General features: G+C 45.5%; 1 protein-coding gene across 1 annotated transcript; it reads right to left on the bottom strand.

Annotated features, from left to right (window-relative positions):
* Positions 1-7,499: 7,499 nt before the first annotated feature.
* On the bottom strand, positions 7,500-20,230 carry TRIM58 (tripartite motif containing 58). Its single transcript, XM_012650836.1, has 6 exons — positions 19,808-20,230; positions 17,390-17,485; positions 14,415-14,645; positions 12,360-12,382; positions 12,165-12,265; positions 7,500-8,122 (listed from the first exon to the last, which is right to left on the bottom strand). Exons 1-6 carry the CDS (start codon positions 20,228-20,230, stop codon positions 7,533-7,535), a joined length of 1,464 nt encoding a protein of 487 aa, XP_012506290.1. The 3' UTR covers positions 7,500-7,532.
* Positions 20,231-25,112: the final 4,882 nt, after the last annotated feature.

Consider the following 25,112-nt stretch of genomic DNA (forward strand, 5'->3'; position numbering starts at 1 on the left):
ATACACAAAGAGTGCAATGCGCACCACCCGAAGGATGGACATATTTGAAACTCGGACTTGGGGGGGGGGTCAAGGGCAACATACGTAACCTAAACATCTGTACCCCCATAATATGCTGAAATAAAAAAAAATACAGGGCACCCCCCCATTCGGGCGTTTCACACACATGTGTGTATTGGCTGGCCAGAGGTCTGACTTTATCACGGCTCCAGATTTGCATGAATGCACTTATTTGCACTGGAGTCGACTGAGCTAAGATGCTGTTTTTCAAAATGGGACACAACCATTGTCTCTTTCTGCTCCCCCAAACAAAGAAACAAACAGAGCTGGGCACTCTTCTTGCCACGGCAGCTCTGCAAGGGAGTGTCCATAAGCCCCGTTGCCAGCAGACACGTGTCTCCATGGAAGAAAGGGGTCCTACAGGGATACCTGGTAACTTCACTTTCTGAAAGGTTCTGGGAAAGAACGAATACTTTCTCCCCCAAATTCAAACTTTGGGAAGAATATGGTTAGTTTACTTCCCTCTTTGTAGAGGACCTTGTTAGCATTATGGCCAATATGTACAGCACTCTTTGCCCCCTCAAGGATTAACGTCTTATACCGATCTTCTATAGCCACTGTAAATTTTGTCATATTTAAACTAATTATGTACCATTTCTTGGACATAGCAAATCATTTGGTATTTCCTATGAATTTGTCACTACTCTGCCAAGTTCCTCTCCTGGTGAAGGGAGAGGCTGGGTGACATTTCATCATTTTGTCTTTCATACCTTGGCGCAGAGTAGGAGCTCAGCCCAGGGCATGAGCAACTCGTTGGTTCACTGATGAATGTGGCAGTTCGAGTCTTCCCTGCCATAGGGAAGTGTCTCCTCTGCATGACTCAAAGCTGCAAACCCTGAAAGGCATGTCACACGCTGAGCTGCGGACACCCGAGTTCTCCCCACAAATGTGAATGGTGACCCATGGAAAGGTCAAGAAGTGAATCCAGTCACTGAAGACATACGATTTTTCAGGTATGATGTTGCTGGAATTGAAGATAGGGGAGCAGCTCACCTACATGAAGGGGAACATTGCTTTGTAAAATGGTTGTTTAACTTGTATGTTTGGGCGTGCGTGTGCCCACAGCGTATCACAAGGTAAAATTTCTCCCTCCTTACAGGTGCTGATCAAACAGCCTGAGTAGCCACGCCCCTCTGATGCACTGTTCCACCTCAGACACAGTCACGCTCAAACCACAAGTCAACCACATGTACGTTTTCTCAGTTCCCGGAGGGTGGGGGCAGTCATGTGATTAAATGTTTTAGTTTATCTTTAATTTTTAATTTTTTAGATTAAAAATTAAACTAGTTTGCTTTTTTAATTTTAAAAATAATTTTTAATCTTGAAAATTAAAGAGCTTTAAACTCACAAAAAGTGTGGCTACACTCGCAGGATTGTACAGTAGTAGGAAATGGAATCCAGGTTTTCAGAGACAGCCACAGACCTCGATCGTCCCACACACAAGCCGTGGGTTCCTCGTTCCCCCACCCAAGAGGCTGCTCTTTTTATTTTGTTAAAATAAAACTCACATCTCAGATCTCATTTCCTTACTTCTGCCTGAAAATCTTTTTTCAAAAAATAAACTCCAGTCCCAACATAAAAAAACAAAACCCAAAAAACCCTTTATTTTGTGTTTCTTCATATATTGTCTCCTCAGCACATTTATATTTCATCCTTTAAAAATAACTTTGCATTGGTAAGTGTATTGCTTTGTTATAATTAAATAGTGAGCTGTGATGTATGTGTTGTTTGTGTACTTTCGTGTCTTGGTGTGTCTGTCATCATCTATAAACTTTCCAAGAGCAAGGAGGACGTTCTTCACTGTCTACTTTCCTATCCCTTCAGGCTCTCTGCGTGGCTTCTTTATGTAACAAACCAACTGAGAAGTACAGACCTCTTAGCTGAGCTCCTACATTCAGAAATCTACTCATCACTTTTACTCGTGTACTGGAGGGAGCACTGGAAGCCAGAATGCAGAGGGTACAGTGCCAGCGACAGGACCTCCATCAGATCATGCAACGTCTTCTTCCCTTCTGGGTACGTACACACAGGTGGTGCAGCCAGGTGCAATTCCAGATGTGGGCAAAAAGGAAGGCGTCTCGGGCTTGACCCATTCCTCTGTACATCCGATAGATCATGATATTTGCGCAGAAGGGTTTACCACAATTACAGAATTACACGGAATTATGCAGCTCTCTCGAGGAAAGACTAGAGCAGGACCCTGAAGGTGGTCTGGCTCATCCCCCCAAGCACTGGGGAAACTTCAGACCCACAGAGTTCATTAGCACATGCACAGAGGCATGTCGTAGGTGTGTATTCCATCAACTTCTCCAACCTCCCATGGGGTCCGGACAGAAAATGAGGACCATGAGAATTTATCCCTTGGTATAAAAAGAATTTACTATCTTGTGTAAGTAAAACTGGGGGACTTAATCCATTGTTTTTCTAAAGACATAAATACTAATGGGACATTTACTTCCCTTCCCTGCTCCCAGGAATTATTACGTGGCTAAAAAAAAAAAAAAAAAATAGCTGAGGTATAATCCATCCCATGCTACCTAGAACAGAATCATGCATTTTGTTTTGTTTCCTTCTTCTTATATCTACTGAAAATGGGCAAAAATATTGTGACATTCTCTTTTCACTAATAATTTTATGTATATAAAGAAGAACCCATTCTCTTAGATAGTGGAATCAATTCATAGGTGCATTAATTAATATGAAGTTTATTACTAAGTCAAGGAGCCAACAGGGTAACCCATTTTGTTTTAGGTATTTTTATCGTTTGATTTGAAAGGAAGACATTTGCATACATGGGTTTATGCTTTAATTCCAAAAACTACTGGAAGGAAATCCAGCAGGTACCATTACTTAGATTAATGAGATTATGTATATGTAACCATGTTTTCAATGTTCTTGTAAAGGCAAAAATGACATCACAAGGCTGAAAACTTTTAAAAAGAAAGAAAGAAAGAAAATAACCAGCTAACTAAATAAATAAATAGAAATCGGTTCCCTAAAATCAGGCAGGCAGTATCAGAGAAAAAGCAGACTACTTTGTTTGAGTCAATTGACTAAGAAATTTATTGAAATCATTGTTCGGGTGCTTTTGAGTACATGTAGTCAGAGAAGAGTCAGTGAAGAGAACATTCCATACACGTGAACGTGTAGAATTGGCAGATTCGCAGAACGTGTGTTCTGCACATACACACACCACTCCCCACCCCCCTGTGTGCTGGAGAGCAGACCCACACAGGGCCCCAGGAGCCCACTGAAAGCAGGCATTGAGGGTGGGTTCTTGGGGAGCAGATGGGTTTAATAAATCCCACTGTTCCCAATTCCTCTGCCCTTGGGATGCCAGGAGTCGAAATCATCACTCTAAATTTGCTCCATTCCTTTCCTGGCTAATGAGGCTATTTTACTTCCCACTCCTGACCAGCTCCGCATATCACCCCCTCCCAGTTCTCTTCCTTTAGGGCCTTCCCAACATGCTAGAAAAAATGAGTTTACTTATTTACTTCAATTGACAAAACAGTCACCTGATTAGGGGGTAGGGGTGTGGGAACAGAGGAACTGATCAAATCAGTTATTTGAAAAGGTCACCCAGTCTCTGGGATATATAGATATAGATCCAGACAGACAGTTCTGGAGGTTATAGCTTAGAAAAATACAGAATTTAATTTGGGGGGTTGATTTTTAAAATGTTCCTTAGAGGGAAGAAAAGAATTCCATTAGTAATTACCAGAGCAGTGCTTAAGGATATGTAAGGGAAGAAAAGCATGATTATCTGAGTGAGGAAAAATGCCAGTGTACAATAACAGAGAGAAGCACAGTAATGGGGAAGTGACGGGGAGAACAGAAGACCCAGGACGTCCCATTTGTAGAGGGAGCCTCTCAACTGGACAGTTCAGGTGAAGAGAGGTACACGAAACATGGCAAAGTCAGCCAGGTGTGGTGGCTCACACCTGTGATCCCAGCCGCTTGGGAGGCTGAAGTGGGAGGACCCCTGGAGCCCAGTAGTTCAAAGGTGCCGTGAGCTCTGATCACTCCACTGCACTCCAGCCTGGGCTACGCAGTGAGACCCCTTCTTAAAAAAAAAAATGAAAGTCAGTTGCTTTGAAAAAAAAGTTTCAGTCAATAAAAGTTTATATATAAAGTTCCCCACATTCCTAGTAAGTACAACATCGATATGTGACTTACGGAGTGAGTATGAGACCAGGCATAGTTCAAAGGTGTCACTGTGATGTCACAGGGAATCCAAACCCAGGTAGCGCAATGGGACTGCGCCCGGACATTCCAAGTTACCACGTCAATAGAGTCCATCACCTGTGCACACTAAGCCTCTGTTCCAATTTCCTCTATACCCGCCCCCCCCCCGAAATCAATTTTGCTTACTCAGCACTTGGCATTAAACTTTATTGGCCAGTAGTTGTCTAGTATAAATAATTATAATAAAATTATTATTATGATAGCACTACAATATATTAATATACTACATTTCACAAAACACTTTCAGGTCCATCATTTAATTCTGCTCTCCAGATAGTCAATCATTTGTTCATTCAACAAATACGCACTCAGTGATAACCACACAAACCAACGTTCTGGTGCTTGGGATACGTCGATGAATGTGTCATCGTCAATTGACAGGATCCCTCCCCTTGCGGGGTTTACATTCTACCATTAAAAGGCAAAAAATAAATAAATAAAAATAAACCTAATAAATGTGAGAACACTAGAATCCATTAGAAGTCGGCACACGCTGCATGAGAAAATAGAGCTTCCATTTAGCCAGGGAGGGGACTGGGAAGGTGGCTCCGGGGATCTGGGGGGGTGGGCTGTGTGCTGCCTACCGAGAGGTTGGGTTTGAGCAGACACAAAGGAGGAAAGGGAATGGCCAGGGGACATCAGGGCAAAGGGAATTTCAAGCAGAAGCCATAGGTGGGGGAAGGGCCCTCTGCTGGGAAGTGCCTGGTTGGGTGCAAAGCCACCCATGAGGCCAGGGCAGCTGTCGTAGATCTAACAGAGAAGTGAGAGAAGAAGGAGAGAACCAGAGAGAGGATCGAGGTTCAGACCTCTGGGGTCTCAGGGTTCACTGTGCAGATTCTGAGTTTAAGCTGAATGGGAGGTACCTGAGATGGTACCACTGTCCCGGGTGCTAAAGGGTCACCCAGTCGCTGTGTTGCGAATGGAAGTGGGAGGGCTGGAGCCGGCCAGGACCACTGTCAGGAAGTGAATGTCGTTTCCAGCGGGGGAGGGTGGAAGTTCAGACTGTGGTCCTGGCAGCCGCGTGGTCAGGGCTGGCCGAACCCTGGATACGTTCTGGAGGTGGGGCCAGCAGGGTTTGCTGACGGACTGAATGTGGGCTGTGAAATCCAGAAAGGAGTCAGCCCGATGTTTGGCCCGAGCAATGACTAGAATGCATTTGCCATCCACTGAGGTGGAGAGGCCTGTGATGTGGCTCTTCTTGTTAAGGGCGACTTGGGAGAAATTTAGGCTTAAGTTATAGGCACATAGAGTTTAAAATGTCTCTTCTGATATCAAGCAGACAGTCGGACACAAGACGCTAGCATTCAGGAGAAAGGATGGGAAGGTCAGCAAATAGTATGGATTCAGAGTATTTTGCAGGTAATGAAGCAGAATTCCAGAGGCAATAGTGGAAAGCTTTTAGGGATTGGAAAGGAAGGAGAAGGGGTCACAGTAGGAGACGCACAAAGCTTTATGAAGCTTAGAATGCGAGGGATGAAGGCAGACATCAGTTTGATGATCAACATAAAGCACAATAAAACGCAGAGCGAGATGACAAGATTGAAGGAAGATAGTGGGGAGCAGAATGTCGGGTTGCACAGTAGGGATGGGGTATCCCTGGGACCCTCTTCTCATCCCAAGAAGAAAGTAAAGGGCACCAGTAGGAGTCTCATTCCCACCCAGGCTTCCTTGTTGCAGGGAATGGCTGGACCCCCATGGAACGAGGGATCTCAAAACAGGGAATCAGACCCCCTGGACCCCCTTGCGGAAGGGGCACTACTGCTGAGCGGAAGCCCATTTCCCCACCCAGACATGCATCAGAGAGGCCTGGAGCACGCGTGGTCGGGAAAATACCAACATGAGGGTCGACAGGATGTGTTGTCGCCTCTGCTTGAAAGCGAGAGACAGAGACGCCAAGTGTTTACTTACGATCAGACAGTTGGAAAATCTTGAAAGAAAGCTACGTCAATAATACGGTTGGAAGGTAAGTAAAAGATGTCAGTCAAAAGTTAAAGAAGAGGATTAAAACATTGGTAGATTATTATCAGGATAATGTTAAGCAATTTGCCATTAATTTATATTTGGTTAGCATTGAAGCATTTAGCATTTAAGCATTTTAACATTTGTTTCGCAATTACTTACTAGAAACGACAGAGAATGCTGGTGGAAAAGTTAGCCTTCCATGGCTTTTAAGAACTTTTGCAGGAAAGATACAGAATATGCTTTAGAAATAAGTTAAATATTATTATAATTTCATCAACATCATCATCACATTTATATTGTATTTAAATAGAAAAGTTGAATTGAAACCAACAATATCAATTATGCCCTTAAATATTTACCATCACTCTGTATGGCCAGGGCCAGTGTCACTGTTCCACGTACAGGAACTGGGAAAAGTAGCTGAGACTGAGAGAGAGAGAGAGACGGGTGTTATGTGTTTGAGGTCTTATAACGAGTAACTATCTAGGTCAAAGGACTAGCTGGATCAAAATTCTGAGAAATCCCTACATTAAAAATAACGTAGCCAAAGATAAAGGAAAAAGACTAGAAATCCCTGGTATTAGATTCAGAGGAATAAATTTCATAATCCTCAAAAAGTCCTCCCAGAATAAAGAGAATTTAGAAAGTAACTGAGTACAGTCACAGCAAAGGTGAACGTAAAAAGGAATGGCTCCCAATATTTTAGTTTAGAAGGACATGACGGGTTAAATAACAAGAAGTAAAAATCACAACAAGAAAAAGAGAGACAAAGTGATAGAGACAGAGACAGAGGAGGGAGAAAACGGGAAAAGAAGCGAAATAAGGAAAAGGAGGAGAAACAGAATTGCGGGTCTGACGCTGGAATAATATCAGCCGGTCTGAACCAACGTCAGAACTGCCATTTCTGATTCTTAACACACGGAAGATCGGGAGTGAAAGGAATGAGAGATCGCAATGAAGGCATAGAAACCTGTGTGTCACACGAGCTCATCAATCTGAAGGAAGAGCCATCAAGAAAGCATGTGGAGTCATCTGCAAATAGAGTCAGACGAGATCGGCCCCTTTCTGAAACTTGACACTCCGGGGTCCCTCCCCACGCAAATGCTCCACAGCTTCTCTCTGTGTGCGGGGGAAACCGCCATAGAGCAGGGAATGAAGTGCTCGCCCACATGCGGACATCTGCTGGGGCCTGGCGTATTTATGGCGCTCCCTCCACTCCAGGAACCTCTGCCAGGCTAGGCCTGTGCCTCGGGAACAGAATTTTAGGAATGATCATCTCCAACATGAGAAGCGGCGTCAAGATGACTCGACAATGCCCAATTTTCTGACTCTGCTTCTGTCATAGGTGGCAAGATAAGAGGATGCGTGTCACAGATGAAAAAATAAGGCCGGAGAAAACCAGAAAAGAGTGGGTTGAATGTGTAGATGTAAGAGCCACTCGTGACATTGTAAAATGAGATTTCACCGGCTTCATAGTCCAAGAAAATCCCAACGCGGCGAGGTGGTTCCAGCCGGAGAGCAGGCACGGAGCGGGAGGCGAGGACGAGGTATTCACGGCCCTTCAGCAGCCACAGGGCCCAGACCCCGTTCTCAGGAGACGGCGTGGTTCCCCCCTTCCTCGGCAGCGTGTCTTGACAGACGCCTAAACCCCACTCCGCTCCTTCTCCCACAATCACCTCCCAGTAATGCCTCCCTGATGAGAAGCTCTGCAAGCCCAGGATACAGGGCCACGTGTCAAATCGCTCAGGGTTGTGGGGGACATCCCTCCACAGTTCCCCTTCCTGCACGCTGCGCAGGTCGGCGGTCAAGAGCAGGATGGGATGCGCCGTGGCAGGGTCCAGCTTTACATCGACTGTGGAAAGAATTGTATGGAACACGTGAGAGGATGGAAAGGATCGGTGAATCTTAGGGAGCCAGTGAGGAGAACAGTCACACAGGTGCTCGGGCTTCTCTCTCTGATAGCTCCCAGAGAGACAGATCTGTATTTCACCCCGCAGGTCACTGGGCTTATTCACCATTACTTTCTGGTGTATTCCACTGTTCCCTCTGCATAATCCAGACTCATTCATTTCCCCAATAAAAGCATAACCATTGGTGAAATGCATAGTCATTTAGATTCCTTTCATCTATATCCAAAGCAATTTTTTAAAAAGAGGTGGGGTCTTGCTATGTTGTCCAGGCTGGTGTGCAGTAACTCTTCGCAGGCACGACCATGGCACATTATAGCCTCAAAATCCTGGACTCAAGGGATCCCCCTGCTGCAGCCCCCCAGTAGCTGGGACTACAGGAGTGCAACACAGTGCCCGGCTTATCTCCAAAGCCTTTGGGTGCACTTAGGTGGCTCCTCTGCATTTAACATAAAATTTATAAACCCCTTAGAGATTTTTTTCCTTAACATCTATGGGAAAATATCACTGATACGAAATCCACTACTTTCAAGATTATGCGACCGTGGTGAGCAGAATTCTGAAATGGATCCTCTGACCTTCAGACTCTGGCGTTAGCCTCATGACCATGTCACATCATACGACAAGAGAAGACTATAGGTGGGCCGGATCCAGTGGGATGAGCCCTTGGGAATCAGAAAGGTTTCTCTGGCTATTTGGTTGGTGGCAGAAAGAAAAGTCAGTGAGATTAGGATGTGATACGTCATTTCTCGCTTTGAAGATAGAAAGGTCACGAGTAGAAAGGTGAGTGATATCCAGATCTGTGGCCTCAGCTGTCACCCAGCAAGACAACAGGGACCTCAGTCCTGCAGTCTGCAGGGAGCTGCATCATGCCAAGAACCTGAACAAGCCTTGTTTCTTGCGAGGCCCTTCGGAGAAGCCCAGCCTGGCCACACCCTGACCTCGGCCTTGGGAAAGCCTAAGCTGAGGGGCCAGCGGATCTCACCTGGGTGTGGGATCTTCAGAGCTGCGAACTAACAAATGGGTATGATTTTAGCCACTAAGTTCATGGTAATCTGTTATATAACGATAAACAACTAATACTGATACTATAAAGTCCCAGGGAGACTGATGTGACATCTGGCCCGTGAACGTACTAAACATGCGCATCGAGATGTGAAGCCTCGGTGAGGAAGGGAGGATGTACTAGATTTGAAAGTGAAATTTAAAAAACACTGAATATACACTGTTTTAAAGAACATAATAAGACTGAACAGACTAATTTATTACACTAGTTATTCCCATATAAAAACAATTGACTGAATATGTTTGGCTTTATTGATTTATGAATTCAAGCAACTCATCAAATTGGTAGCCAATAAATTACACCAAGCTTCTCGTTAAATGATAACTTTGCAATATTTTCATATTGACTGCTTTGCAGGGTGGCGGTGTTTTCAGATATGTTTAATTTAGTCCTCTAAATAATATTTTATCATTTTATAAACATGGAAATGGAAATTTACTGGAGCTGACGTTGCTCAGATCACAGCTAATAATAGACGAACCTCACTTGCAAGCCCATTGTTCTGACCACGGGTGTGAGTGTCTGTGACTCAGTAGTCTTTAGACTTTTCACCGGTACCCCAATCCTCATTCTTCTGGGACAGTGCACCCTCCCGCTGAGGGAGACCAGGGAACTTTTCCCCAAAATATGGCACCTGGTACGCTGATTGTTTTCAATTAAAGGGCTTAGAAAACCAGCAGACACTGGAAGAAGCTTTTCTCTAACATGCCTTTATCTGCCTAAAGTCTAGACCTGCCAAAGAAGTAAACAATTACAACTGGTCCTTTCCCTGACTTTTCATTAATTTAACTCATTGTAGGAAGGGAGACTGAAGTCAGTCAACACACTTATCCAGACTTTAGTCACAAACCACTGTCTGCTGTGTGGGCTCAACGGACTTTGTTCCAGGCCATTGTATGTTCTCCAAGTCCATTGAATTCTCCTAAAAATCATTTTCTATCCCCGTAATATCATTCACATTTCCCCATCTCCCGTTCTCCCCCAAAAAGGGTATATTAGCATCTGTACCTCACTGAGGTATTGAGTAATCCTCCTGTGATTTGCCCCTGCTTTGCACGTTAAAATAAAACTTTGTATGCCTTTTCTCCTATTAATTTGCCTTTGCTCAGCTGATTTTCAGCAAGCCTTGGAGGGTTAAGGGTAAGGTTTCCCTTGGCCCCTACACCAAGGCACAGTTTGGCACAGCCATGAAACATTCAGGGAAGCCACACAGGCGGCTTCAGCATGCGTGCTTCAAGGGGCGCATGAGTCGCCACAACTGTGACATTGTGGAATACATACTGTTTTCTGACATACAGTTCCTAAAGTCTTTGGACTCTCCCTGGAGATAAGAATGGCTTTTGTATGCTGATGAGTTGACTAGTGGTTGCTTCGGTGGGGGTGAGGCCTGGAAAGCCTCACAAGGGGGCTGGTTGCCAGGGGAACCAACCCGTGATTAGAGGGCTGGAAGATTCAGTCCTACGTGTCTCCCCTGCACACGGCACACTGCTAGGGAGGAGCAGGGCTGAAGGTTAAGCTGATAAAGCACGGCCAAAGGTTTAATCAGTCATGCCTACGGAGTGCTCCATAACAACCCCAAAGGATTGCGTTCTGAGAGCTTCCAGGCGGGTAAACACATGAAGGGTCCTGGAGGGTGGCCTGGCAGAAAGGGCATGGAAGCTCTGCGCCCCTTCTGTGCCTTGCCCTGTGACGCTCCCCATCCGACTGCACACACGTGTCCTCTCTAACACCCTGTATAATAAATGAGTAACTGTACCTTAATCAGTGTCTTCCCGGAGTTCCGAGAGCAGCTTTAGCAAATTTATTGAACCCAAGGAGGGGGTCGTGGGAACCCCAGTTTACAGCTAGTCGGTCAGAGGCCCAGGTCGTAAGCTGTGCCTACCACTGGCATCCTGTGGATGGGGCAGGCTGGTGGCACTGGCCCCCAGTCTGTCAGATCTGACGCTGCCCCAGGGTCCAGTTGAATCAGAGGACCCCGGATGCAGCGTCTGCTGGAGAACCGACTGGCTGTGGCCGGGGAGAGATCCCCACACATTTTGGTGGCCAGAGCTGCTGTGCTGTATGACTGTGCAAGAGAATTCCCCTATCTCTTTCATAACCATGAAAATAAGTCGTTCCAAATCGAAGCTGTTGGAACTTTACATTATTCTGAGCCACGAAGGAATGTGATGATGGGGCCTGAGCCACGTGACAGGCAGCCGTAACCTTCGTTTCTCTGATTATAGATCAGTCTTCTTCCTTACTAACAATGGTTCTTAAAACGTTTTAAAGAGTAAAGGGCATCCCTCTGCATTGTTGGTCTTCACTACAGAGTGACTTCCCTCTTTCCTTTACACAAACACGTCATGACTATCACATCGCCTAAGATGAAATGTGAAACACACTCTTTGAAATTGGAAAGGAAATTCAAACAAGCTGTGATTAATTAAATTGTTGTAACTCATAACGTTTTCTATATGACACTGAGTCTTGCGTAGAAAATGTTATAATCCTATTACATTTCTTTCTTTTCTGCCTATATAAGCCAGACATTAACTTTTCACTTTGGAGCACGGACCCCCATTTCTCTGGAGTCTGTGTTTCCAGGTGACTATTCCCACCTTTTCGCTTGAATAAATTCCTTAAAACTGGGTTCTGAGTCTTTCAATTATTTCATTTCGAGTTGACATAACTTCCCCTTTCTCACGGCTCCCGCACCAACGAAGAGGTGAAGCTCCGTGGAGACAGGACAGAAAGTCCCCACAAGCCAGTTCCCACAGTCTAATAATAAACCCACAGCACACTCTCGGAAGAATCTCAGCTGATTGTGGCCACGAAGACTCTGGGTTCTGTTTGTGCTCCAGCCTGCCTTGCATGGTACGAACTGCAATTTCAGCCAAGCCCAGGGATCACAGCTCCCCGAGCTCCAAGACGCAGCCTACCTTGGAACTTCTTCAACAGTTCCCTCAACCCGGGGATGCGACATACTGTCTTCAGCTCCAGAGGGATGGTCTCTGGTTCTGGCCGTGTGACAGCCTTACTTCTGAGGTGGACACAGAACCATCAGTTGTCAGTGGGTTATCTACCACCTCCTCTACCTCTCCCAGTCCCTTCACTGATTCAGAAAGGAAACATACCTGTTCAAGGCGCCTCTCACACCCTGAAAGTGAAAGAGAAACACAAACAGGTGAGAGTTAGACCTTCCAATCGATTTTGACAGTTAGACCAGGGGACACCATGAACATGTCTTTAGGAATTATTGGAAGCAATTAATGATTAAACTATAGGGGATGATGAATCTCTTTTCATTAAAGACAAAAACAGGCGGTCATTTAATTTTTCAAGAATCTGAAATAATAGAATCAGTAATAATTAGAAAAGAATTAGACTACACAAAGTTTAGGTTAATTCCTATAATTAATTCAATTTTAATTACTTTTTGAATTGGTAATTCTGGCACTTGGATTATTTTAACAGAGCTACATTCTGCACCTAATACAGATGGAATTTGGATAAAAATAAGTCCTAAATATTTGCACAGTATATGTAAGGAATAATGTTAGGTATAGACATAAAATATTTTCCTCAATGTCATTATAAGAGAACTCCAGATCGCTAATTCTTTGAACCAACACACTAGAGCTACTCATATGAGTAGGTTACCTAAGTAGATAAAAAAGGAAGTCATTAATAGCTAGCAACATCTTACCTCAAAGTAGATTATTAAATAAATATACATTTAATAATAAATAAATATACCTAGGAAACTTTTCCCCTCTTCTCCTAAAAAATAGTCACCAGTCTAATAAATTTTGACACGGCATAAAAGTGTGGAAATAATTCTCCTTACCCTGTATGGAAATGACAGGCCTTGGTCTTGGCCACTGGGGGTAAAGTGTAGCTTACTGGTGCTGGGGAGGAAAGGGCAATGGTGGCATAAAAATAAATATATTACTTAAGAATATATTCTCCCCAAGATTGGATTAAAAATTATTTTAACATTTATCTGGTGCTAAGAAATGCTAAATATAAATAAGTTATGTGAAATACGGTGAGGTAAGGCAATAACTATTATTACTGAAAACGTGAAAGTTCTTGTGTTCATTTGCTGTCTGCTACTTAGAAATTAATTCCTTTCCAACCCCCGGTTTGCTTGCAAGGAAATGAGCATAGCAATGATGCTAACAATGCCAATAATGGAATAAAAACAAATTTTACTTATCTATAGATATTTTGAAGGTAAAATGAGACCAATTAAATTTAAATGCTTTGTAAATTCATTCATTTAATGATGCCCACTGTGTAGCCGGCACTGTTTAGTCACTGTATCCGCCAATATCATACGGACAGTCAACAGGATTATTTACACTGGTGGCACGTTCAGCGTCTAGACTGAGTCAGACAAGGCAGATCAGTGGGTCGGCAGTGAACACGAGTAACGCAGCTCAGACGTCCCTGTACAAGGTGTGGGGATGGGACAGAAAGAAGTGTGCCCGGGTGAACTCCTGTTGCAGCTGGTTCTGCCGTGACAACACGCACCCATCAGCAAATACGCCTGTCCCTCTTCACCTGGGATAGCAAGTCTTCACGGAGGACTGAAAACAAGCATTTCCTTTCGCCCGTTACTTGTCTGTCTGCTCTTTAATCCCCGACAGCCTGGGAGCAAGCCGCGCGGGAGCCCACGCAATCTCTCCCCACCAGACCCGCAGTGGACGTGCAGCACGGGCCAGGCAGTGTTTGCCCTACGGCTTGATGTAAGAGTGTCACGCTGGGCAATTTCAAACCGTATCCGTACCTCTGGCTACTTACGCTGAAGTGGGTTACCACGTCTTTCCGTACTGGCTGTCACTGAAAATGGCAATGTCACCATTGACAGACCATGAGGTTTTAAGAAGCACTTCTCAGCCAGCCCAGTGTAGCTTGCCCTTTTCTTAGCTGCTTAAGTGTCCATAAATCACTAAATAAATTTTAATTTTTAAATCTTTCCTGTCTTTAGTGCAAATTATGCAATTCTCTAGAATCCCTTATGATTCCGACGCTAGGATTTAGGATTAAGATGCCTTCCCAGTAAATTCTAGGATGTCGTTTTCCTAAAGAACACAAAGGTCTAGGTGTCTGTCTCTGAAAGCCACCGTCCTTGTCTCTCTCCCCTCAGTCTCATATCCGCCTGTCCTTCTGCCAACCGGCCTCACCTCCAGCAGACCCAGGGCCGGGCGCCGGCACCTGTCCTCCAGCTCCTCCGCCAGCTCCCTCAGGGCCTTGCTGTGCTGGCCCAGCCGGCTCTTGCTCTCCCGCAGCCTCTGCAGGGTGGCTCGCTCCTCCTCCGCCAGCTGCCTCAGCTGCAGCTGCTCCTCCAGGGCCAGAAAGCCGCGGTGCTTCTCAAACTCCAACCTGAAGCGCTGCCTCTGCATGTCTACCGTCTCCTGGAGGGACACAGGCGATCACGTCATTGGCACTTGGGGCACAGTGTCTGGGCCTCCTGCCTTCTCCTACGGGGCGGTGGAGGTGGAGAAGGCAATGTCTGGAGCCCCCCGGCTCCATAACTCCGTGGACTGATTGGCCATGTTGTAAGAACACACAGAAAACACAGTCCACCCGTATGAGAAGGAGCCTTGCAGAGCTGTCAAACCTAGACTTTGAGAAAGACTGTCGGGTTTGGGTTCCCCTTTTGCCACAGGCTTGGGAGGAAGGCACTTTTATATTCAGTTTCAGTACCACGTATAAAATGTGGGGAAAAGAAGAGCATGTGGATTACAACTATTAACAAATATCTATTAAACTGCTGAGAACAGTCACTAGCATGGAGGAGTCCAACAATGGAAGGTACCATTTACTATTAGATTACTCACTAGAAACACTAGAAACAATTAAATTATGAAGAGATTAGAGAGATCTATATTTGTAAATATGAATAAAAAGGGGCGTAGAGATTGGAGAATACGAAGGCGCTTTCACAACATGGTCATCGTGAACCCGCCGTAAGCCTGATGTTCCCTAGAAAGCCAACAAAGAGCTAAGTCATCCTCAGGCCGCTCAATCCTGACTTGTGTCCAAATCTCACGTTTACAATCTTTGAACAGCCTAACGAATATGCTTCGCACAGGCTCATCATATCCACATTTTATTCTCTTGAGCATGTAGGACACAGACTTTAAACTGAGTACGAGAGGCAAAGCATCCTCCCAAAATACCTACACCTTGGATTCTCTGCCCTGTTTTTAAACAGTGTAACTTCTTGGTTTGACTAAAAGGCAAAACTCTAATGATCCCATAAGACTCAACTCCTTCCAATTTCCATCTCTACCTCCTTCTATCACTTTCTATATCACTAGATTCTCCCAATCCCAGCTTCTTTCTAATATCAGCCAGCTCTGCATTTCGTATTTTGATTTCCAAAAGGTCTAACTCATGGAAGTCTGAGCAGCTCTCCCCCATGTTGGAGCCGTGCTGTTGAGGAGCGCGCAAACCACTCAGCCCGTGGGAGAGCGCAGCGACATTCGTGGTACGAGACGGTGCGCTGGGAGGCGGTTTGCTTACAGTTCATCTTCCCTCACACCACCCTCCTGAGCACTACAGTTATATCCACAGGTGTACAAAAAAGATTTTTTTTTTTTTGCAGAATTCACAGTTCATTTTTATCAAACTCGTGCTTGCTGCATTTGGCGCACATGGATACATTCTTGATGGTAAATATCTCTGGCTTAGAACAGGGATCTTAGTATCCCCTCCACTTGAGAATAATCAGCACAGGGTTTAAAAATGCAAGAATGCAGATCTTGGTTATGGGGATTCTGATTTCATGAATGTCTGATCAGGCCAGGACTAAAAACAATACACTTGGATTATTAGCTTGAAACAACAAAATTATCAATCAATATTTCACTTTACCTATAATATACAGAGTGATAGGAAAGGATTGGACTTAGCCCAGAAAAAGTGTAGCAAAAATGGTCTTTATGGAGATATCTGTCTGAGAATAGAGTAAAAGACTAAATTTTCAAGGAAAGGAAAGAATTACAAAAATACAGAGCTTGATCAGAGAAGAAGGGTTATTTGGAGAAGGAGAGAGAACAGGAACATTTTATCAAATATGTCCTATATGTCATATTAAATAATACACTGTATAAATATAGAACTATACACATAGTTTCTATACACAGTGAAACTATATCTGGATCTTAACGCAATTGACATTTTGACCAGTTCATTGTTTCTTGTGAGGTGTGGGGACTGTCCTGTGCATCGCAGGGTGTTTGGTAGCATACCTGGCCTTCCAGATATCTGCAGTGTCACACTACACCCCCCAGCCACCACCAGTTGTGACAATAAAAAAATATTTCCAGGCCAGGTGACCATGACTGTAACCCTAACCCTTTGAGAAGCCAAGGCAGGAGAGTATTGCTTGAGGCTGGGAGTTCAATATCAGCCTGTGCGACAAAGTGACACCCATCTCTACAAAAAGTGAAAAAAAATAGCTGGTGTGGTGGTGCCTGCCTGTTGTACCAACTACTCAGGAGGATCACTTGAGCCCAGGAGTTCGAGGCCGCAATGAGCTATGATTGCACCACTGCACTCCAGCTTGGGCAACAGAGTGAGGCACTGGCTCAAAAAATAAACAAAAAAAAATTCCAGATATGCAAAATGTCTCTTGGAGAAGGGGGACAAAATCACCACAGGTGAGAAATAAAAGAGCTGGTGAGGTGCAGAGAAAAGAGAATATGTGTATGGATGACCAAAAGAGGCTGGAGGTTCGGATCATTTTCCTGTATATAAGATGATCATTATTAGCTACAAATCATCTGGTATAAAGTTGTGAAATATTTATTATTTGATTTGTCTACCAAATATTTTTTAAACTAGTAGTGATAGTACAAGACTCTATTCTGGGTGATAGGGACACTGCAGTGGGTTTGACAGTATGATCACGCTAGTAAAGCTATTTATTTATAATTTGCACTGGGTGGTGTCAACAGAGGTAAAAAGGACAAAAACAAACCATATAATGTGAGGGGATGGGCTGACCCAGGATGGCACTGAGCTGTGTTTCCTGAGCAACTGTGTAGACGCAGCCAAAGCACTGGAGCATGGAGGATGTGGAAGAATGACTTAATGACCCAAATCTGCACCTTCAGACAGGCAGACTTCTCACGCCCCGATATTCTCGTACCTTCCAAATGACAGTCTGCTTCCTCACACTGGCCTCCCGAGTCAAAGCCTCTTCTAGTTCTTTTTTCACAAGTTCCAGAGCCATCTGGAGCTTTACCTGTTTGGGAAGATGTGCCAAAACTGTTACAGATACCCTCTTCAGTACTGAATGTCACCCAGATGGGCGAGGAAATAAGATAAACTAAAACATTCCTTATTTGACCTCAATAACATAAATGTGTATTAATACTAGATACAACCCATAGGTTTATCTAAAATTGCTCATTCCGTGATTACTTATAATATTATAAGTGTAATTAACCAAGATGTTAAAAATAGAGGGGTGAGAAAAAATATATTAACTGGATATATTAATAATTAAAATAAGGTGTTCCAGAATATTTAATGAGAAGAGATACAATGATAATGTCAAATAAACAAGTATATCTTATAAAACTTAACACCAATTTTAGAAAAAAATGTACTTGTAATAAATATATAAAACCAGGTAGAGTTACATGAAAATGTTATTAGAAGAAATGTTGTCTATCAGTGCTAGGTTGAAGAGTGATGCTATTTCTTGGATCTCTCTGTATTTTGACTACTCAAAATTATTTATTACTTATGATAAGAAAGGGAATTATAATTGGTAGTATTAGTAGTCTATTACTGGGCCAGAAGAAACCTTGTAGGTCAACATATTTTAAATGGGAAAAAAGTAAAGTAAATTTTAAGTCCTACAATGAGTAAAAATACAATATAACAAAAACTAAATCTCCCTTCAACAATAGGATCCTTGCTAGAGGTAAGTATGGGTATTTCATTTGTAGAAAATACGCACAAGGATACACACATAAATAGGCTTTTAATATAAAAAAAAATCTATTCCCAAATTTATTCCTAGCTACACATCAATCGTTTTTAAAATAATGGTATAATGCTGTGCATAAAATAGCAATAGAATTCATTATGGCATTTGACAAGCTGGGGAAACTGACACTTGTTGTGGTGTTTACAAAGAACAGAGCACTTTGACAGTGCTCCCTCAGACCAAAGAAACTGTGACCAAAAGCAAGGAGATGAAAAAAAAGTGTGCATGTTTGGTGACAACGGTAATTTGGCTAATTTTGCTGGATCTCATGAGTGGTTAGGACAGGAGCTGTCGATACATAACTTAAGGCCCTAGAAAGTCTTGACTGACAGGCTCAGGAGTTGAGATGATATTAATTTGGTATTTAATTGAAGAACTGCTGAAAATATAGAGAATGTCTTTAGAAATACTACACTAGCCATGGTCTATATGGTACTTTCTGGGTTAAAAAAGGGGGTGAGGCAAGAACATACTGTAAAAGTCCAACTAGAAAGTACAGAGTACCTGAATTACCTGAATTTTGTAGATGACAACCAAAATCAAGAAGAGAAACCAAGAGAGAGATTTCCAGATAGGCCCAGAGAGAAATTGAGGGGAAATTATCCCAAATCTCAACTTAAAACAGTCAAACTAAATAAGTAAATAATTTTAAGAAAGGTAGCATTTGCTCTATATCACAGTGTGATAATTCTTTTGTTAAATATGCCAGTAGATTAAACATGACTTTGACATCCTTTTTGCTAGTAACTGTTCTAGATGTTGGAAATTTAAATGTGTTCAGAACATGCAAGAACTTGTGAAGAGAACCGGCAGGAAGAATTCTACACACAGAGTTCCACAGTTGCCACTTTGGGGGCCAAATACCCCAGGACACCTCTTTGCTGAGGACAGTCAAATCAGAGGTTCCCAAATATTTGCTGAATAGACAGCGGACTGTGTGCTGCTCCATTCCTGCCTCAGGGGACACATGCCTGTAGACAGCTTCAAAGGCCATCAGAACGCAGGCCCCACTGGTGCTACTCTTAACAAATGCCCAAACCTGAGGGCTGTTTTGGTGACAATATTAATTAACACAGAGACAAACACTAAGCAAAAGGAAAGCATTGTACAAATGAGAATTATTACATAACGTTTACAACAAAGATGTGCAGTTGTCACCAAGAATGAAGTGAGCCACAGGGCCCTCCCCAGCAGGGCTCCAGCTGTGAGAACCAGATAGTCAGTATCAGGAAAAACAAGAACAGCAGGAGTTAAAGGACCAGGAAAGGCTTCAGGGGAGAGGGGGACAGCCTAAAATAATGAGTGGTTTGGGCTTCAGAGCAGGGGCCCAAAGGAGGTTACCAGAGCAGAGGCAAAGAGACCCCGATGCCAGTGTGAGCTGTGAGGGAGGGGTGGGGACGGCGGGGGGCAAGGGAAGACAGGAGCCATTCAGGAGACCCGGTGGGCTCTGGGCAGGTCACTTAACATCTCTAGCGCGGCTTGCTCCTCTGTCAGGGCAGCATTTCCAGACCCGGAACCCGGCCTCTCCAGGTGCGCCCGGCCACAGGAGCGCGCGCGCCTGGCTCTCACCTGGTGGCACCTGGCGGCCTCCTGCAGCGGCGCCGTGCGGTGGCTCCTGTGCTCCGGGGAGCTGTCGCAGACCCAGCACAGCGCCGCCTGGTCCTCTTCGCAGAAGCGGCTCAGGTCCTCGCCGTGCCGCGCGCACCGGCGCGCCCCCGCGGGCCCCGCGCCCAGCCCCAGCCGCCGCACGCTGTCCACCAGGCTGCCCAGCTGCCGGTTGGGCCGGAACCCCGCGGGCCGGAAGGGCGCCCGGCACTGCGGACACGCGTGGACGCCGCCCTGCGCGCCGTCCGCCCTGGCGCACAGCTCCGAGACGCAGCCGCGGCAGAAGCTGTGGCCGCAGTCGACGCTGACCGGGTCCTGCAGGAAGTCCAGGCACACGGGGCACCGGGCCTCCTCGCGCAGCCGCTGCCCGGGCGCCCCCGCGGCCATGGCCGCCCGGCCTCGCTTGGCCCCGCGGACGGCGGCGCTGTCGCCGCGGCCTCCGGGAAGCAGGTGCCTGCGGGGTGACCGCGGCGGGGCTTCAGGAGTTCGAAGCAGCCACGCCCTGCGCAAAGTCACGACGCAGGCACTGGACTGGGGACGAAATCCACACCAGCAACCTCACCTCGCAGGAAACGCATTTCTACCCGCGCCCTCGCTGCGCCTCAAAGGGGCCTCCGGTCTCCCCGTGGCTCTGCGGACTTCCTGAGCTCCTTCCTCCCGTTATTTACTGAACTACCCCACGATCTTCTCATGGCATAATCATTATTTTTAAAATTCCTTTTTTCCAAACTATTTTCTCTATCGTACACGAATTCGCTGGCAATAAAGAAATGAGACCCCGCCTGTGGGGAGACGGCCGCGCAGGTGTGTGTATCCTAGTGACAGGTGCGCAGCCCAGCGTCAATTCCAAATATTTAAATAAATATCCGCCCTCTTCAGCGAGAGCCCTGTAACAAATAAGCGTGTGTTATTACCGTGGCAAAGCGTGTCTCGGAGGTGACAAAGCTGTAGAGGAAGGTGCTCATTAGAAGGAATAATCCAAGCTTAGCCTATCAGCGCTGCGCTGCGGGCGGGGGAGGCTGAGATGGCAGCCAGGTGATTGCACAGAGGGGACGTCAGTTCCCCGGAGGAGGCTGAATCAGGATGACTACGGGGAGGTCATTAAGGTCATCCACACAGTAGAGGAGTCCCCGGCAGTGCCTGTCACCTGAGCCAAATCATTTCAGTGTGGGTGGCTTTCAGTATGGGGCGTGCCTGTGGGAAATCATTCAGTCCGTTCTCCAGCACACATTCCTGTCTGTCGGTAGCCGCGGCGTCCCTGGCACTGCGCTGGGTCCGGGAAGCAGGAGGGTGAGGAAAGAGATGCTGCCCCATTTCACAAGGAGTCTTAAGACCAGCTGGGAGAGGGGTCATGGGATCATGCAAACTAATAATTACAAGCTAGTGACTGGAGAAAGGTCACTGACCAGTCCTTCAGGGATGTAACAGAGGACTGTGACCTAGTCTGCAGGGTCAAGGTCAGACTTCTGGGAGTCTTGGAGCTAACATCTGCTGGGTGAGCCAAACTGGCTGGCAGGAAGCGGGGTCTGCAAGGCTGTGCACCCAGAGGGTGCAGAGGGCACAGAATGAATGTCAGCGGTGTTAGGTTTGCCCCAGGTGGGAACCCGAAAAGTATGTATAGGACAGAATGTGGTTAATGCAAAATTTAGGCTTGTAAAACAACAGCCGCAGGGGTCTGGGGAGTCCCGGACTTTGTAGATCTAACAGACAGCTGCAGCCAGCATTCCTTCCCCCTCCCTCACTGACAGAGACAAAGTTTATCCCTCCCTAGCTCTCCTGATAAGGACAATGCCAGAGCAGAAGGATGGATGTGACTGGGGCAGGGGTCTCAAAGTTGGTTATTTGCAAAAGAATTAATTACAAGCAGCTGTTCTGGCCCACTTACTCACTCCCCCTGGAAAAACCCTCTATAAAACCAAGGCTCTCCCGTTTTCTCTGGTGGACGCTTTTTCACCTCCACCCATCTGCACCCAGATACTCAAAATAAACAGCATTTTGCTACACGTGAGGCTTTCGTGTCTCTCTGGGCTCCGACCTAACAAGCATGAGGAGCAGGACACACCCAGATGACATGCAGAAGGCCAGACAGGCTGGCCTTCTGGGCTGGACTAGCCGCAGCAGATAAGGTTGCATTTTGAGGCGGGGCCAGATGACTGAGGTTGTTGTGGCTCCTGGGAGGTTTGTGGGTCTTTATTATAAGGACAGAGTCTCAGCCTGGAGCTTTGGTGGTGGCCAGAGTCTAGAGGACTTAGAGGCCTTCTGCCTAAAGGTGAAGTGGATAATTATGATAGATAGATTCTTTGAGAACAAACAATCTGTAGGAGCAAAACATTAAAGATGTGGCATTAGGAAAAAAAAAAAGAAGAAAAGCAAGAGCAGAGGGCTTAGCAATAGAAAAACAGACCCTGGCTTCAGGCTAAAGACTGTGCCACTTGCTAAGAGCCTCGAGACAAGCTGTGCCGCCTTTGCATGCTGCGTATTATCTCACCTGCAATGAGGACGGAGTCAGTGTCACTCCTACAAGGCTGTTCAGAGGACTAAATGAGCTGGCAGGTATTTCCTGCCTAGTATAGGTTCTGGCATATAGCAGATGTATTTAACTGGAAAAAAAAAGGAGATGGCAAAATGAATGAGAGAAGGGCAGTGAGTCAGAATGTGAGCTACGGTAGCGCGGGGAAGTGTTTTTCTCTCTTGTTCGCTGCTGCATTAACAGAACCTCGAATGAGGACAGGCGCACACGCACACACAGTAAACACTAGTGGCGTGAATGAGTGGGCAAGTGAATGAACAGAATCAGTACAGTTTGTCACAGAAGCTAACGGAGGAGAGAATTTCAAGGTGATCATACTATGTCAAATGTGAGATCCATAGTTTTCTTCATTTTAGATACATGATCTTGCTTTAGGTCTCCATAGCTCTGGCGAATGCTAGAACATTTTACAGCATTTATCTTGGGACACAGTAAAGCAATATGTTTGCTCACATGTGTGGACAAATTGATAACCAGGGCCACGTGAATTCTGACTTCCAAGTGCCTAGGAGGATAAGGAAAGGTCGCTGGCTTCTGGTGTGGGGCCGCAGTGGTTTTCAGGAGGGCGTAGTGGAGTGAGTGAGTGAGCTCACTTCTTCCCTCGCTGGTTCTAGAGCTGCTCAGATTAAGCTTTTTTGTCTCTCGTGCTGGTAGACTAGGGATGAGGTCTGTACATTCTTCTTAGAAACCCAAATTCCCTAACAGCACATCCATGCAGGTAAGTAGAGGGCAGGATTATGACCAGATGTCACTGTACCAGATTTACAAATCCTGCGTGCACTGCCTCCCTGGGCATTCTCTTGTCTCACAGGGGTGATCTAACTTAGATCTGTATTTTCTCATGATCTTTCTTTTAGGGCTGAATAAAGTATCTTTTTATTTATGCTGATACAACAACATCTGATACACCCCCCTCCTTAATTCTTAGCCAAAGTCCACCCTCTGGCTCTTCCACAGGTTGCAGAATTCCAGATCTTCTAGCTAACCACCCTCCTCCCCACCAGCCTCCTTCTCTAATATTCCTCTCCATTTAGGTCATGCCTTCACTGACACCCTGGTAGTGCATTGAAACATGGAAGCTGCCATCATCTGACCGTTCCTCCCTGCTCTTGTTCATCACTCCTTTTGCATTGTGGCTTTGAGCTCCTAAAACCATTTCTTCAGGACAGCAATATATTTTCTTCTGTACTTGAACCCTTTTCACAGAGGTTCTCAGCTCTCTGTGGCCACACACTTTGCCTCGGCTTTGTGGATTCACAATCTCCCAGCCCCCAAACCCGAAACTCAGCCCAGTTCGCAACAGAAAAAAAAAGTCAGTCCAAACCTCAGGAGCAACAGCCCCTGACTCAGCAGTTTCCTCCCTGCTTGTGGTTTTTCAAAAAAACTGTTTTCATTTAAGCAATTGCACCCTGTGTTTTTTCTCCCATTTTTAAAATTGTGATCAAATACACATAACAAAAAAGTTACCATCTTAACCGTTTTTAAGTACAATCCAGTGGTATTAAGCACAGGCATAGTGTTGTGCAACCATCTCCAGAACCCCTTGCGTCTAGCAGAACCGAAACTCTGTGCACATTAAAGGTTAACTCCCCACTTTCTCCTCCCTGCAGGCCCTGGCACCCACCACTCTACTTTTTGTGCTGTGGTGTTGACCACTCCAGGTGCCTCACGTAAGCGGGATCACACAGCGTTTGTCTTTCTATAACTGACATTGGAATTAGTGCCATGCCCTCAAGGCTGATCCATGTTGCAGCATGTTCTAGAACTTCCTCCTGCTCTAAGACTGAATGCAGTTTCACTGTGTGTATACACCACACTCTGCTCATCCATTCCTGATGGACGCTCGGCTGCTGCCACATTTTGACTGTTGGGAGTGAAGTTGCTATGAACATGGTCATAAATATCTGTTCCAGACCCCGCTTCTGTTCCTCTGGTACCTATGCAGGAGTGGAATTGCTGGACCACAAGGTAATTCCACTTTTAATTTCTTGAGGAATGTCCACACTATTTTTCCCACTTGCTGTACTGTTTTGTATTCCCACCAGCAGCGCACAGGATTCCAATTTCTCCACGTCCTCAGCAGCACTGGTTATTTTCTGTTCTTTCTATAGGAGCCATCCTGCTATTGATCGTGTGAGGGTGTACGCCCTGCAGTTTTATTTTTTCTTTCTTCTTCAGAGACGACATTGAAGTAAGGTGGGGCTAAAGGTATCTGATGCTTCCCGTGGGCACGGCCTCAGTTTTCCCTGCCTGGGGAAGGTGCGCTGGGATCTAGTGCGGCTCTGTGCTTCCAGGGAAGGGATTCCCAGAGCAGGTGGGAAGCAGAGACGGCTCCTGCTGACCAACGCTGGTGAGAGTGGACCAAGAGGCCCACAGGAAATTAGCACAGAGAAATGAATTCTGGCCCTGGCCTGCTTTCTATGCACAGGGACCCAAGTAGCACACATGCATTTTAACAAAGGTATATTTATGCAACAATATTATATTTAAAGAGTCATTTACTTTTTTTGCATAATTTGACTGATTCAGGGAGAAGAATGTTTCCTGTTAATGTTTTTATTCCCAAGTCCCTTCACTCTAGGCCTGCGCAGAGTAAGGGCCCAGTATGGATTCTGTGATAAATAGACAGTACGAGGTCCCATGCGAGATTTACGCTCTCTGGAGGAAGGGGCATAAGCCCCATCTGTATCTCGGACATGAGAAATTTGAGACCTGGGTGAACATCATGGACGGATCCTG

The sequence above is a fragment of the Propithecus coquereli genome, unplaced genomic scaffold (assembly GCF_000956105.1).
Source record: "Propithecus coquereli isolate 6110/MARCELLA unplaced genomic scaffold, Pcoq_1.0 Scaffold340, whole genome shotgun sequence".
In the NCBI taxonomy this organism is placed as follows: Eukaryota; Metazoa; Chordata; class Mammalia; order Primates; family Indriidae; genus Propithecus; species Propithecus coquereli.

Coding starts and splice junctions, on each gene's coding strand:
- TRIM58 (XM_012650836.1), bottom strand. CDS start 20,230: ATGGCCGCGGGGGCGCCCGGGCAGCGGCTGCGCGAGGAGGCCCGGTGC. Junction 14,646..17,389: donor AGCAGACTGTCATTTGGAAG/GTACGAGAATAT, acceptor GTGTCCCTCCAG/GAGACGGTAGACATGCAGAG. Junction 8,123..12,164: donor ACTGTTGAAGAAGTTCCAAG/GTAGGCTGCGTC, acceptor TTCTTTCCACAG/TCGATGTAAAGCTGGACCCT.